A 16798-nucleotide genomic window follows, 5' to 3' on the forward strand; every position below is an offset into this window, starting at 1 on the left:
AAAATGTAGATTAATAATGTATCTTATTGACAGTGACATGGAATAATAATATTACAGAACAATTTTGAAATTCCGATGAATCTTGATTCTCCTTAAGAATATTATTTCTCAAATCTGCATTCAACCCTCTGATACTCAGTTCTAATTATTTTTGACTAGAAATATTCAGTCCTAGTTATTCCTGATGTCCCCCAGAAAAGAGTAGGTAAATAGTTCTTAGATGCTTTCTTAGTATTTTTTTCTCCCAGAAATGAACAGTGTAGGGGGGACTTCTGTCTCTCCTTTACTTTTCTTAGCTTCTCCATAATGGGGATCTTTTGTTCATTAGAAGCTAGCTTAAATGCCAAATAACAATGAAAATGGCAGCCGCATTAGTCATTTCTAAGATCCTTTAGAAAATTTGGCTTTTATTATCATGCTTGTCTTGGCTAATAACATATTTATTTTTGGAAACCCTTGTCCCTGCGATGATTGTAGTTCTCATTCTAAATATATGAGCTTAATAAATAATAGATTTCTGGCACCAGAAAGACAAAAGACAAAAAATGTCAGTAACTTAAATGCGAAAGTTCCAGAAGGCTGTTTGAGCTCAGTGCCATGTACCATGTCTGAACTACACTTTACCTTCACTGCTTGTGTGTCATCTGAAGATGGAAGAATTCAATGAGAATGTTATCTAGCTGATGAGAACAGGCCTGTTATATTAAAAACTTACCCATGTATACTTGTACATCATTGCTGTGGATGTAAGTGGTGTTAACTTAGTAAGGGCTATGGTTTAAACATAAAAAACTCCTGAATAACTGCAAAGTGAAGAAATAAGATGATGAAAATCCTTGTAATGAAGAGTACCCAAAGTCGTAATGCATTGCTTTATGTCAAAAAAAAAAACCCAAGAATTATTTCTTGCTAAAACCACAAAAAAAGTCCTAGTTAATCATTTCATATCAAAAAAGAATGAGTAAATACGCCAAGTAATATGTAAATGTCTTCTGATTGTTAAATCAAACCTGTTTAACACCTTTATCTATCTAAATTAGTGATATTTGCTGTGAATATTTATTTCAGCAAAATAAGACCAGCTGAAATTGTGCTTTCTTCATAGACAATTTAGCTCTTTTCACACCCTTTGTAGCCTTAATATGTAGACCCTAAAGTATATTGGCTGTAATAAAATATGAAAAGACTATTTCGGTCAGGCTAATCAATTTGAATTTTGGAAAAGTCAGTCAACACATCAATTAAATGTATATTCAGCATCTAGTGTGCACAAGGGATGATGGATCAAGTTCTTCATTAAAGTGCAGGGCATGTTGCTGTGGAAAGTTTTCTGAATTCATATCACATTACTATTCATTTCAGGTTGGACTATTTAATCCATAAAAACATTATTTTTATTCTTTTGTTTCATTTATAATGCCTTGGGTTTTGTTATTGTTTACTTGTTTTCTGGTAAGAGAGACTTTAATAGACTTGTTTTTTAATCTTGTGATTTTATCCACTTAGAAAATATCAGAAATCATAATTTTAAGCATGATTTTATTAAAAACCAAGTATTTTTTGGTTGTGTCCTTATCTTCTGTGTCCTCTCCACTTCACCTTTGTGAGTGTTGGTCGGAAAAGGTGTCCACTAGAAATAAGAGTTCACAGTAGGCTACGTACTAAACTTCTTGATCTGGTAGAGAGAGAATGGCGTAGTCAGGCTATGAACTGGATTTTCAAGTGCCACTAATATAAAGACACAGAAAGATAACCTCAAAGAAGTCACACGTGGGAAGCATCACAGACGAGTACAGAGCTGTAGGCTCGGAAGGACTGATGAGGAGCGTGAGCCATCACTGCAGGCTGGAGCCCCAGGGAGGGCTGCGCATGTTAGTGGGACTAAAGGGGGTCAGGTGCTCCACGTGGGACGTGCAGGGGAGCACAGACAAAGCGTTACAAAGTGCTCAGGGCAGACGGGGGCAGGCAGCAAACTGGTGTAACACAAAGGTCAGCTATCTGGAGGATTGTAGCACTAGTACACTGGAAAATCTGGTTTGAGGAAAGAATACATATAGTCTAGAATGCCACATTGAGTCCTTTAGATACTAAAGCGTAAGAGTGAAAAGCTACTGTAAGTTTTTGAGCGAGGATACAGCACAAGCGGCATGCTCATATAATTCCTTCAGACACTGTGTGCAGGTGGGTTGCCTGTCAGGAGGCAAGTAGTGGAGGCCAAGACATCCTACAGAGCGATCGCTGTCCAGTCAGGAGGTGAGAGGGGCCTGGACCAGGGACTAAAAGTGGAAGTGGGAAAGAAGTACCCAGACTGAGAGATTTTAACAAAGGAAAATTAGTGGGGCTCAGTGAGTGATTTGGGGTATTTGGAATTAGGAAGCCTATGGGAGGGTTAAACATGTAGACCGGAAGTGATTTATTTTAAATTTTTTATTTTGAAATAATTTTAGACTCACATAGAAGTAGCAAAAATAGTACAGATAGTTCCCGTGTACACTTCACCATTCTTCTCTCCAATGATAACATCTTATATAACCATAACACAATTGTCAAAACTAGGAAATCGACATTGAAACACTACTATTAACTAAACTACAGGCCTTATTCGAATTGCCCTAGTTTTTATATGTATTCCTTTTTTTTTTTTTTTTTGGTGTATAGTTCTATGAAATTTTTTTTTTTTTTGAGGAAGATTAGCCCTGAGCTAACATCTGCTGCCGATCCTCCTCTTTCTGCTGAGGAAGACTGGCCCTGAGCTAACATCCATGCCCATCTTCCTCTACTTTATGCATGGGACACCTACCACAGCATGGCTTTTGCCAAGCAGTGCCATGTCCGCGCCCGGGATCCGAACGGGTGAACCCCAGCCACCGAGATGCGGAACGTGCGCACTTAACCACTGCACCACCAGACCGACCCACCAGTTTCATTTTCAATGGCTTGCAGTACTCATCTGGTCAGCCCCACTTGTGTGCTACCTCATTCGAAACCTGAGGAGGTATTCCATGCCGTGGTTTAGTCTCACAGCTCTTGCTGTGTTGATTCTGGTTGGTTTTACACTTGAGTGTGTTGGGAGTGTGCCAAGGACTTCATATAGAGATTTAAAGACTCCTTCCCCAGTTCCCTTCTCTTTGTAATCCTGCCCCTGCTCTCTGCGGGGGTGGGGCCCCACCTGCTTGCTGCTGTTTGCGTAAGGCAGGGCTGGGATGGTAGAAAGAGCTCTGAGGGGGAGGAACTTGGCTTCTTTCGTGGTGTTCCCCTGGAGTAGCATGGGTACAGTCAAAAGGGTTCTGTGCTGCAGAGCCAACCTCTTCTCAGTCCTTGGCTAAAAAGAGGAGGCGTTTCTTGGGAGTCCATTTGTCTGCGCTCCTTGTCCTTGGAGTTTCCAGGTTGCGGGCGGCTCTCACAGCCAGGCCAGGATATGGTAGGAGGCAAAAAAATTCCCAGCGATATTACCACAGGATCGCCCCCCGAGCCCTGGGACTCCCTCCCCAGTCGGCCTTTTCTCCAGGTTTCAGAGCCTTCTGTTAGTTGCTTTCACTTTTGAATCATCAATTGTCTTGTTATCAAGAACTCTAGAAAAGTAGACTTTGGAAAAAGAAGTATCTATTCTATAGAATATGGAATGCTTTAAAAAGCAGCTCCAATGCCCATTTCTTGCTCCGGAAACCAGGCATGCCATGCATCTTTCAAGCCACTTTCTCCAGGCCCTTCTCTCTCACATACATTAGGTGTCAGCCAGAGGGTTGATCTCACTTCTGAGGAAGGGAATGAAGACCCTTCAAAGAAAAAAAATAGTGGAAAATTTTTCTGTCACATATACCTAAAATGTTAAGCAATTTCATTTTAAGCAAAATTCAGTTAGATTTTAGCCTCAATTCGGTAGTAGTAATAATGAAAGAGAGACTCCCTACTAGCACTGTCCAATAAGAGCTTTCTGCCATGCTGACAGTATTTTATATCTGCAGTGGCCGGTACAGTAACCACTAGCCACAAGTTGGCTATTTAGCACTTGAAATATGTCTAGTACAACTGAAAATCTGAGTTTTTAATTATATTTAATTTTAATTTTAGTAGTCTTATTTAGTGGCGACTATACTAGACAGAGCAGCCTTAGACTCTTCATTCAAAAATACTCTGTGATGGGGCGGCCCCATGGCCGAGTGGTTAAGTTCGTGCACTCCACCTTCAGCAGCCCAGGGCTTCTCCGGTTTGGATTCTGGATGCAGACATGGCACCGCTCATCAGGCCATGCTGAGGCGGCGTCCCACATAGCACAGCCGGAGGCACTCACAACTAGAATATACAACTATGTACCAGGGGGCTTTGGGGAGAAGAAGAAGAAGAAAAGGAAGATTGGCAACAGATGTTAGCTCAGGTGCCAATCTTAAAAAAAAAAAATGCTGTCTCTTGGTTCACCCTTTTTGGAAACAGTTAGAAATGGGTCACAGGTTTGGTCCTCTGTGATTTTCACTAGGTTTTATTTTTACCTTTTTCCTTACATGATAGGAACACGTTTTCAGTTGGAAAAATAACAAAGCTTATTTAGAAAGCTATTTGTTGATACACACGCACACACACTCACTTACAAGAGCTCCTAAATTATTTTACGTCAGAGGTTTCTACATCTTGACTATTAAGAGTGATTATTAAAACTAATCATGTACCTATCCAGCACCTCATTTAATCTCCACAACGAGCCTGTAAGATTAGTTTTTGAAAAGAAACAACTGAGACTGAGAGAACGTAAGGTCATACAGCTAGTACCTAAATGACTCAGAACTTTAACAGAAGTCTTCCTGACGACCCGGACCACTGTCTTCCTGCTGTACCATGCAGTTTCTTTTTGTTTGGGGTTTTTTCTTCTTGTTTTTAAGACCCTCCCTGTGTTTTTTTTCCTATATTCTATCATGATGCAAAACAATTTTTATCCAAAAAATAATGCAAAGGCAATTTCGATGTTTCTTTTTCAGTATATGTTAAACATCAAACATAACAGAATTAAAATTTATAATCCACAAACAGTAATAGCACTCCATTAAAAGATTCCATTGCTCATTCTTAAATAGTAATTTTGTCCTTCTCTCTGCTGGTTAATTATTTGACAAATTCTTATGTCTTCTGTATCGGTGAACCTGTTTTTGCTCAATGCAGGAAAAGGAGGTTGTCACTAAAGATAATGAAATTATTTCCAAGATATTTAATATATGGAGAGATGAAAACTGGAGTCATTTTGACATCAAGTGCTGTATGTGTACTTGAGAAAAATATTTTGCTCTCCAGTAGAACTCTTGTCACTTTTAGTCATTAATATAGAAAATAAATTTTAAAGTGTTTGTATTCATTCCTTAGGAATTTTCACTGATAAAATAAAGGTGAAATTTTTCAGAACTAACTGCAAAATCCTACATTTAAATTCAAAAATAGGGGCTGGTCCCGTGGCCAAGTGGTTAAGTTCGCGCCCTCTGCTGAGGCGGCCTGGGGTTTCGCTGGTTCGGATCCTGGGCGCGGACATGGCACTGCTCTTCAGGCCATTGAGGTGGCGTCCCACATGCCACAACTAAAAGGACCTGCAACTAGGATGTACAACTATGTTCCAGGGGGATTTGGGGAGATAAAGCAGAAAATAAATAAATAAATAAATTCAAAAATAAATTGTGTAAGTACGTAATACCAAAATATTGATTTTATTGATTTTGGAGGAGGAGGACATAGACTTTTTTTATATATCAACCTTGTGTATATATAAAAATGCAAATAAATTAGTTAAGAAATGCTTAAAATTTTCTTCACATTCAGAGTCTAACCCTTCTGAATTAGTGTTCATATTTTTCTGCACAGCATTATCCTGTGTTGATGATGAAACATTTCTTACAAATGCTACACTATTGGCTCCAGGTTTTCTTCCAAGATGTTGCCACCCATTCTAAAAGGTTTAATGTGCCAAGAATACTTGGCATGTACTAACAGGCAATGCCTTTTTACATAAAAGATTTTATGATTTTAGAAGTGGCTCACATACAAATAGGAATTTTAGTTACAAAATAATAATAATAAGGAGGAAGAAGAGGAGAGGAGGAAGCAGTGGTGGTGATGATGATGATGACCTTGAACTTTACTTATAAATACTACATAGTATCCAGATCAAGGGAAGTAAGAGGTCTACTTCATACTAATTAATCCTCATCTGGTATAATGCATCTCATTTTCTCAACTATATAATGGGATAGTAATGATATGTACCTCCTAGGATTGTTGTGAGGAATAAATAATATAAACATGTAAAGCACTAGAACAGTGCCTGGCACATAACAAGCCCTCAGTAAATGCTAGCTATGATGATGACAATTATGTCCAGTTTGAACCATGACACTTTGATATAACTAATGTGTGGTATTGCCTCTGCTATCTTAGATAGTTGTTTTAAAGAATAAATGGGATAATGCCTATGAAAGTCCCAGATTCAGTGCCTGGGACATAGTTAAGTATTAACTTAATACTTAACACCTTCTAAATTTTTATGCTCCCCCCCCAAAATTATATTTTCAGCCCAGACTTCTCTCCGAACTCCAGGCTTGTATGTCTGAGTACCTACTTGAATCTCAGCTTGAACTTTAGATATCTCAAGCATAACATAGCCAAAACTAAAGTCCTGATCCCCTCCCCATCTTACCCCCTCAAAAAAATCTGTCTGCAGTCTTCCCCAACTCAGTTGGTGTCAGACTTCTAGTCGTTCACACTGAAAACCTTGGTGTCATCCTTGACTCCTCTCTTTTTCTCACACCCCACATCCAGTCTGTCAGAAAATTCTCTTCTCTCTACCTTCAAAATATGTTCAGAATTAAGAACTTCTGGTCTTTGAAAGAGACTGTTAAGAGAATGAAAAGACAAGCCACAAAATGGGAATAAATATTTGCAAATTATCTGTTAAAGGATTTATATTCAGAATTCTCAAGACTCAATGATAAAAAAACACACAGCCCAATTTAAAACGGGAAAAGATTTGAACAGCCACTTCAACAATAAAGATATATAGATGGCAAATCAACATCATTAGTCATAAAGGAAATACAAATTAACACCACCGTGAGATACCTCTACACACATATGTCAGAATGGCCGGACTCATGAAGACTAATGGAACCAAGTGTTGATGAGGCTGTAGCACGGCTGGAACTCATGCAGTGCTGTGCGAGTGTAAAATGATGCAACTGCTTTGAAACCAGTTTGCCAGTTTCTGAAAAAGTTAAACACACTCCTGTAATATGACCCAGCCATTCTACTCCTAAGTATTTAAGAGAAATGAAACATATGTCCATACAAAAACTTGTACAGTAATGTTCATAGTAGCTTTATACGTGATAGACAGAAATTTGAAACAACCCAGGGTCTGTCAACAGGTGAATGGATAAACAAATTATGGTATATTCATACAATGGAGTACCACTCAGCAATAAAAAGGACTGAACTATTGATACCCGCGAGAACATGTGTCAACTTCAAAATCTTTATGTTGAGTGTAAGAAGCTGGACAATAATGAGTACATACAGTATGATTTCATTTACATAAAATTCTAGAAAATGCAAACTACTCTATAGTGACAGAAAGTAGATCAGTGGTTGCCTGGGGAGGGGGATGACAAAGGGGCATGAGGAAATTTTTGAGAGTGATGGATATGTTCATTATCTTGATTGCGGTGATGGTTTCACGGTTGTATACAGATGTCAAAACTTATCAGATTGTACATTTTAAATGTGCAGTTTATTGTATGCTAGTTATACCTCAGTAAAACTTTTTGGGGAAAACAAAATATATTGCGAGGCTCTCTCCCTTTCACCCTTTTTGTTGTTTGCATCTGGTTTCGTCCACCAGCATCTCTTCCCTCCTGACTGGTCTCCCTGCCTGTGTCAAACCTCTCCCCCTTCCAATCTGCTCTCAGCACAACAACCAGAGTGTTCCTTTAAAGTTGTCAGATCCTGTCCCTCCAGCTCAAAACCCCCAAGTTGCTCCCTCTGCCACTCAGAATAAAAGCCAAAGGCCCTTTATGGCCTACCCCAGCCTTGTCACCTCTCTGATCTGATTTACGGTTTACTCCACACACATGGGTCTCCTTGCTAGTTCCTGAAAATTCCAGGCACGCTCCCTCCTTTTGGGCCTTTACACTGGTTGTTCTCTCTGCCTAGACCACTCACTCCCTCACCTCTTCTGGATGTCACCTTCTCAACTGGGGCTACTTTGACCGCCCTATTTTAAATTGCAATGTACTCAATCTCTCTTACTCTCCTGCACTTTTTGTTTCATTGCTTTATTTAGCACTCCATAGCACTTTTAACATACTTTATAATTTACGTATTTTGTATTTTCTTATCTTCTCCCACTACAGTATAAGCTACACGAGGACCTGAATCTTTGTTGGTTTTGTTTGCTTGTGTAGCCCAAGTGCACAGAACAATGCCTGGCACATGGTAGGCTCTCCAGAAATATTTCTGAAGTGAATACTTATAGCAGACAAATCTTAAAGATACATTGACAAATTAGAGTAGAACCAAAGGTGGGGAATAAGAAAAATAACAAGAGGTTTGAAATATACTTGAAGAATGGGTGAGGCAACTGGAGACATGATCGTAGAGAAGCATAGATTTAGTGGAAGTGTGATTCCCCTCTTAACGACTGAAGGCTTATTATATGGAAGAGGTAGTATGTGTGCTCTGTGATGCCCCAGAAGACAGCTAGCCCAAACAAGCCAGATAGGGGCCCAGGCTAGGTACGAACTTTTTCATTTTCTTAAAATTATAATGGGTTGCCATAAAGTAATGATCTCCTACTGGATGAAGTCAAAGAGAGTGATCATCCATCAGGGATTGAAGGGGATCCCACATGGGAAATATGGGAATTAGGTTTGAATTGAACTAGATGACCTCCAAAAGTTTGTTCTAGTTTGAAGATACTGTGATATCTTTAAATCCAGTTATTCCTGACAACTAAGAATGCTCAATCAGTTGTGGAGTTAATATTTCAAATGTTCATTTTACCTGACAAGATCACGTCAAAGATAACTTCATACTTTCGAAATAATTATGATTAATTATTTTAGCCACATACCCAAATATCTGAAAATTACATGACCTATTATTTCAGCCCTTTATCATTGCTGAATATAAAATATTATTTCCTATCAGTTTTGACCTTCATATCCCTCATTTGAGAATGTTTACCAGTATCATGGAATAAAATCTCCAGTCTCCTAGAATTCCATGTAAGTTTCACATTTAAGAATTTGGGCTTTATTTAAAGTTTGCTTTAGATTAAGCTTTTTCACGTTTTTAAAAATTTTTTTGCTGAGGAAGATTCACCCTGAGCTACCATCTGTTGCCAATCTTCCTCTATTCTTTTTTTCCTTCCCCAAACCCCTAGTACATATTTGTATATTCTAGTTGTAAGTCCTTCTAATTCTTCTACATTAGCTGCCACGACAGCATGGCTACTGACATGGGTGGTGTGATTTGGCACCTGGGAACTGAACCCGGGCCACTGAAGCAGAGCACACCAAACTTAACCACTAGGCCACAGGGGGTGGCCCGCTTCTTCACTTTTTTAAAGGGTTGTATATGTTCATTATCTTTCTTCTTTTATAGGAACGGGATCGTTATGCCTACAAGATTCATCTTCCAGAAACAGTAGAGCAACTGAGGAAATTCAATGCAAGGAGGAAACTAAAGGTAAATTAAAGAAATCAGCAAAAAGCCAGACAGATGCAGTTGATGATAATGTTTTTATTCTGTTTCGGTACCCATAAATATATCCTAGTGTTGGCCATTGTTTTTCTTTTAGCTAAATTTTCACTTCCAAAAATTACTACCATTTCAATAAGATTTTGGTTTTTTAAATCATTTATGGTAGTATCTAAGTATGAATCTAAGTAATAAGTTATAATAAATGGAAGGTTAACCATATTTTAGATTTGTATTATCTTTAAAATTTATAGCACGGATATAATTACTTTAAAAATAGTAATTTACTATTATTATCCATGATTGTTAAATATGACCATAGCCCACATTTTCTCAAAGTTAAATATTTTGGCAAAAATATGTGAGTTTAATGGAAACAACACGAAATTAGAATGGGAATTAGGATTGAACAACCATCCCAAAACAGTAAAAATTCCCACTACCTTGGTCTGCTGGAAAATATTTTCAAATTACTTTTCCACCTTTCCTTTATTCTTCCTACGTACTTTTCTGCTTTTATCACTCTCCCTATCCTCCACCCCACAAAAAAAAATGGTAATTACCCTATATGGGGAGCCCATTTGACTTTAAAAGGTTTTGAAAAAGATCCAACATAAAATAATGGAATCTTTTCAGCACTGGGCGAAAATTGTATGGGACAGCATTTTCCCCCTCCCCTCAACAGAGGGAATTATTATATTATGGTCTTAAAATTAACTTAGGTTTGACTTACTTTCAGTTACTGTAAAAAACTTTAACTCTGTCCTCTAAGTGGCTGATTGGATAGTAGTCTTCCTTAGCCGTGTGATTCCTGCCAACTATAAAACTTTTCTTTGTAAGTATTTTCAAATATGTCGTAAGTTGCAATAATATTACTCATTATTATTCAACCCCTGAAATATGTGAGTGATTGTATACAACTCTAGATTTATAAGAACGTTTGTATGAATTTTGGGGGAACTATGTAGGCCACGGTATTATCCTATAGAGCTGAACTGTCCAACATGGTAGCCACTAGCCACATGTAGCTATTTAAATTTAAATTAATTAAAATTAAATTAAATTAAAGGGCCAGTTCCCCAGTCACACTAGCACATTTCAAGTGCTCAATAACCATATGTGGCTAGTGGCTACTATATTGGACAGCGCAGATGTAGGACATTTCCATCATTGCAAGAAGTTCTATTGGACAGTGCTACTATAGGGCATGGAAATTTTAACATGTCATTCTTGGGGATGCTTATCCCCACTTAAGCCTTTCTTCTAGTTCTTTTTGCTGTCAGAGGTTCAAACTGCTCTTCTCTATTTGCTTTGAAAGTCCTTTGCAAAAATAATTATTAATGACGTGCCATTATTGAGATGGTACCCAAAGCAGTTTCCCAAGACTTCTGTTTCTTTGCTTTGATATACACCTAACCCAGTGTAGCCTACAAAAGAAGCAAATCTCATTATCCAAAGTGAAATTTGGCCAGCCGTTTTTGAAGCTAGTTTCCTCCCCAAAGAAACCATTAATTATACTTCTTTCTCAATTCTTCCCTAAAGTCTTTTTAGCTCTGATGCTGCTTTGGCTTATGTGACATTACCCTGTTTGGCATTGAACCTTTCATTGCCCATGTACAGGCCTGTTACCACAGGGCTCAGGCTTGCCCCATCACAAGAAACACTTGCTGTCTTTCTCCTAGTGCCGCAAAATCAGACTTGGGCCTAAAATAGCCAAAGTGGTGACTAAGATTCATTTGGACAGGGCCAAGCTGTCACAGCAGAGAGGGGTCATGGGAACTTACCACATCCCTTTGCAGGGCTATTTAAAGTTTCAAGACCTACCAAACAACCTAGAATTGGGAACATCAGCAGGTTTTTTCAGCTTCTGGTAAGACTGTATTCCTTTGAGTGATTCAGCCACCCTGGTTAAAGCATGTTAGACCTACCCTCCCGAAGGAACTAATTCTCCTCATTCTGCCTCTTCTGCAAGCTTCTAGAACAGAGATTGCAACTTCCCTGGCTTTCAGAGCCCACCACACAACGTATTTTCACAAATGAACAGCTAGGTACCCATCCTTCTACCCAGACACTGTTTTTAAGCTCCTCAAATGGTGGGCAACAACCTTATTTTTATGACTCCCTTTGAAGTGATTAAAAGGGAAGATCACAGACAGCAGTAGAAAATTGCTTTTGTTACTTCGTCAGAGGTAGGAAATTTTTATTGTTGGTAGCAAGAAGAAAGAGAAGGAGTTAGAGCATTATGAGAAAGAGTAGGCTCTGGACCTACGTTGCCTTGGGTGAAAACTGCCTCTGACACTTACTAGCTGTGTAACCTGGAACAAGTGATGGAAATTCTCTGTGCCGCAATTTCGTCATCTGTAAAGTGGGGCTATGATAATCGCTAAGTCATAGGTTATAGGGATTCAATGAATTAGTATATTACAGCAGTTAGAACAGTACCTGGCAGTCATAAGTGCTCCATAGACATTATTTGCTATTAACATTATTGTTGTTATTGTTTTATTATGATTTTGATGTTAATACCTTTGATTTGGTGCTCTATTTATAAACAACTATAATTCCTAAATAGATACTCCATACCATTTTAGCTTTTTTCTAGTCACTGACATTAACACTTTGAGGTTTTAAAAGGCTTTTAAAAAATATATAAACCACCAAAAATTTCACTGGATAATCTCTATGTATTTCTTCCAAAGAAATTATGCTTAGACTTTTCTGACCATTTTGATCATCATTTTCCTTCACAGTATCTAGAAAGAGAAGATCTTATACTTGTGATATATTATAATATTCACTTCCCTTTCATTACTTTCCTCTGATGTCATATCCATTATATGGCTCTCCAAGTGTGGTCCCCAGACCAGCAGCATCAGCATCACCTAGGTACTTATTAAAAATACAAATTTTCAGCCTCTAATACAATCGGAGAAGAAAACAAAATACAGAAATGCTTCATTTTATTGTGCTTTGCTTTACTGCCCTTCACAGATGCTGGTGTTTTTTTACAAATTGAAGGTTTGTGGCAGCCCTGCGTTAAGCAAGTCTATCAGCCGCCATTTTCCCCACGGCATTTGCTCATTTCGTGTCTCTGTCACATTTTGGTAATTCTCACAATATTTCACACTTTTTCATTATTATATTTGTTATGATGGTCTGCGATCTTTGACATTACTGTTGCAATTGTTTTGGAGCACTGTGAACCATGCCCATATAAGGCAGCAAACTTAATGGATAAATGTTGTATGTATTCTGACTGCTCCACCAACCAGCCATTCCCCTGTCTCTCTCCCTCTCCTTGGGCCTCCCTATTCCTTGAGACATTTGGTCTAATATTTAATTAGACCAATTAATAACCCTACAGTGGCCTCTAAGTGTTCAAGTGAAAGGAAGAGTCACACATCTCTCACTTTAAATCAAAAGCTTGGGGCTGGCCCGGTGGTGTAGTGGGTAAGTTTGAGTGCTCCACTTCGGCGGCCCACGGTTCATAGGTTCGGATCCTGGGCATGGACCTACACACTGTTCATCAAGCCATGCTGTGGCAGCATCCCACATAGAAGAAGTAGAAGGATTTACAACTAGGATATACAACTATGTACTGGGGCTTTGGAGAGAAAAAAAATCAAAAGCTAGAAATGATGAAGCTTAGTGAGGAAGGCATGTCAAAAGCCAAGATAGGTCAAAAGCTAGGCCTCTTGCACCAAACAGTTAGCCAAGTTGTGAATGCAAAGGAAAAGTTCTTGAAGGAAATTAAAAGTGCTACTCCAGTGAATACATGAACTTTAAGAAAGCAAAGCAGCCTTATTGTTGATGTGGAGAAAGTTTTAGTGGTCTGGATAGAAGATCAAACCAGCCACAACATTCGCTTAAGCCAAAACCTAATCCAGAGCAAGGCCCTAACCCTCTTCAATTTTGTGAAGACTGAGAGGTGAGGAAGCTGCAGAGGAAAAGTTTGAAGCTAGCAGAGGTTGGTTCATGAGATTTAAGGAAAGAAGCCGTCTCTGTAACATCAAAGTGCAAGGGGAAGCAGCAAGTGCTGATGTAGACGCTGCAGCAAGTTATCCAGAGGATCTAACTGAAATAATTAATGAACTACACTAATAATCTACACTAAACAACAGATTTTCAATGTAGACAAAACAGCCTTCTATTGGAAGAAGATGCCATCTAGGACTTTCATAGCTAGAGAGAAGTCAATGCCTGGCTTCAAAGCTTCAAAGAACAGGCTGACTCTCTTGTTAGGGGCTAATGCACCTGGTGACTTTAAGTAGAAGCCAGCGCTCATTTACCATTTTGAAAATCCTAGGACCCCCTTAAGAATTATGCTAAATGTACTCTCCCTATGCTCTATAAATGGAACCACAAAGCCTGAATTGACAGCACATCTGTTTACAACATGGTTTACTGAATATTTTAAGCCCACTGTTGAGACCAACTGCTCAGGAAAAAAGCTTTCAAAATATGACTGCTCATTGACAGTGCACCTGGTCACCCAAGAGCGCTGATGGAGATGTACAATGAGACAAATGTTTTCAGGCCTGCTAACACAGCATCCATTCTGCAGCCCATGGGTCAAGGAGTAATTTCCACTTTCAAATCTTATTATTTAAGAAATACATTTTTTGAGGCTATAGCTACTGTAGATAGCGGCCATTCCTCTGATGGATCTGAGCACAGTAAATTGAAAACCTTCTGGAAAGGGTTCACCATTCTAGATGCCATTAAGAACATTCGTGATTCATGGGAAGAGATCAAAATATCAACATTAACAGGAGTTTGGAAGAAGTTGATTCCAACCCTCATGGATGACATTGAGAGGTTCAAGACTTCAGTGAAAGAGGTAACTGTGTATGGGTGGAAATAGCAGGAGAACTAGCGTTAGAACAGGAGCCTGAAGATGTGGCTGAATTGCTTCAATCTCGTGATAAAACTTTAACGGATGAGGACTTGCTTCTTATGGATGAGCAAAGAAAGTGGTTTCTTCAGATGAAATCTACTCGTGGTGAAGATGCTGTGAAGATTGGTGAAATGACACCAAAGGATTTAGAATATTACATAAACTTACTTGATAAAGTGGTGGCAGTGTTTGAGAGAATTGATTCAAATTTTGAAAGAAGTTCTACTCTGGGTAAAATCCTATCAAACAGCATCACATGCTTCAGAGAAATTGTTCATAAAAGGAAGACTCAGTTGATGTGGCAAACTTCACTGCTATCTTATTTTCAGAAATTGCCACAGCCACCCCAACCTTCAGCAACCACTGCCCAGATCAGTCCAGCAGCCACCAACGTCGAGGCAAGACCATCCACCGGCAAAAAGATTATGACTCATGAAGGCTCATATGATGGTTAGCATTTTTTAGCAATAAAGTATTTTTTAATTAAGATATGTGTGTTGTTTTTTTCGACATAATGCACACTTAATAGACTCTACATTATAGTGTATACATAACATTTACATGCACTGGGAAGCCAAAAAAATTCGTATGACTTGCTTTATCATGATATTTGCTTTATTGCAGTGGTCTGGAACTGAACCCGCAATACTTCCGAGGTATGCCTGTAAAAGGCATCCTCAAGAAAGTAAAACTGTGTTTCTTTACTGATGATGTGACCCTGTGTGTGGAAAATCCTAAGGAATCCACAAAAAAGCTGTTAGAAATAACAGACAAGTTTAGCAAGGTTGCAGGATGCAAGATCAGTATACAAAATTGAAGTGTATTTCTATATATGAGCAATGAACAGTCTTAAAATGAATTAAGAAATAATTCCATTCACAATAACATCAAAAGAATTAAATACTTAAGAATAAATTTGACAAAAGTAGTGCAAGACTTGTAAACTAACATTGTTGAAAGAAATTAAAGAAGATCTAAATGAGAGACATTTAATGTTCATGAGTTGGAAGGCTCAATATTGTTAAGATGCAGTTCTTTCCAAATTGATGTATAGATTCAACACCATCCCTATCAAAGTTTAAGCACAGGGGCCCAGCCCCATGGTGTAGTGATTAAGTTCAGCATACTCCACTGGTTCAGCAGCCCGGGTTTGCAGGTTTGGATCCTGGGTGTGGACTTACACCACTTGTCAGCCATGCTGTGGTGGTGACCCACATATAAAGTAGAGGAAGATTGGCACAGATGTTAGCTTAGGGCTAATCGTCCTCACGCAAAAAAAGAAGAAGATTGGCAACAGATGTTACCTCAGGGAGGATCTTCTTCAGCAAAAAAAAGAAAAAAAAAGCATAAATTGACAAACTGATCCTAAAATTTATACAGAAATGCAAAGGACCTAGAATAACAAAAACAAACAAAATTAGAAGACTCATACTTTCCAATTTCAACACTTACAATAAAGGTACAGTTATCAGGACTCTGTGCTATTGGTATGGGATAGGGATAGACATGTAGATCAGTGGAACAGAATTGAGAGTTCAGGAATAAACTCTTACATTTATGGTCAGTTGATTTTCAAGAAAAGTGCCAAGGCAATTCAATGGGGAAGGAATAGTCTTTTCAACAAATGATGCTGGGAAAATTGGAAATCCACATGCAAAAAGAGACCTAAAAGGCCACATATTGGATGATTCCATTTATTTGCAATATCTAAAATAGGTATTCATGTCTATAATTCTATAGAAACCAAAAGCAAATTGGTGATTGCCAGGTGCTGGGTAGTGACTGCTTAGTGGGTTTGGGGATTTTTGGGGGGGTGATGAGGATGTTTTGGAACTAGACAGAAGTGGTGCTTGCACAACATTGTGAATGTACTAAATACTGCTGAATTGTACATTTTAAAATGGTTAATTTTATGTTATAACCTGCTTGTTTGTATACCGTGTGACGAAATATATCCTTAAATACTGATTTCCACTTCAGCACACTTGAGGGATATACAACACATTCCCACAGTAACAGTGGCTCAGTGCACCACTCAACTCAGCTGAGAGACCACTCCCCCCTCCTTCAGCTCCGGGTGTGCAGGAGGTTGGAGGGGTGTGTGTTTATTGAAAAAGCCTCATGGGTGATTCTGATGTGTGCACCGTACTGAGTCATTACTCTAAAGCACAA

At 38.6% G+C, this 16798-nt stretch overlaps 1 protein-coding gene across 18 annotated transcripts in view; it reads left to right on the forward strand.

The window, feature by feature from the left end:
- Positions 1-16798, forward strand: part of CASK (calcium/calmodulin dependent serine protein kinase) — a 362261-nt gene that overhangs the window by 245088 nt on the left and 100375 nt on the right. For all 18 annotated transcript variants that reach the window (XM_070502071.1, XM_070502072.1, XM_070502077.1 and 15 more), the window contains exon 9: positions 9634-9717. In XM_070502071.1, coding sequence (XP_070358172.1) covers positions 9634-9717 — 84 coding nt within the window. The remainder of the gene's footprint in view (positions 1-9633; positions 9718-16798) is intronic.

This window comes from Equus asinus, chromosome X (genome assembly GCF_041296235.1).
Source record: "Equus asinus isolate D_3611 breed Donkey chromosome X, EquAss-T2T_v2, whole genome shotgun sequence".
In the NCBI taxonomy this organism is placed as follows: domain Eukaryota; kingdom Metazoa; phylum Chordata; class Mammalia; order Perissodactyla; family Equidae; genus Equus; species Equus asinus.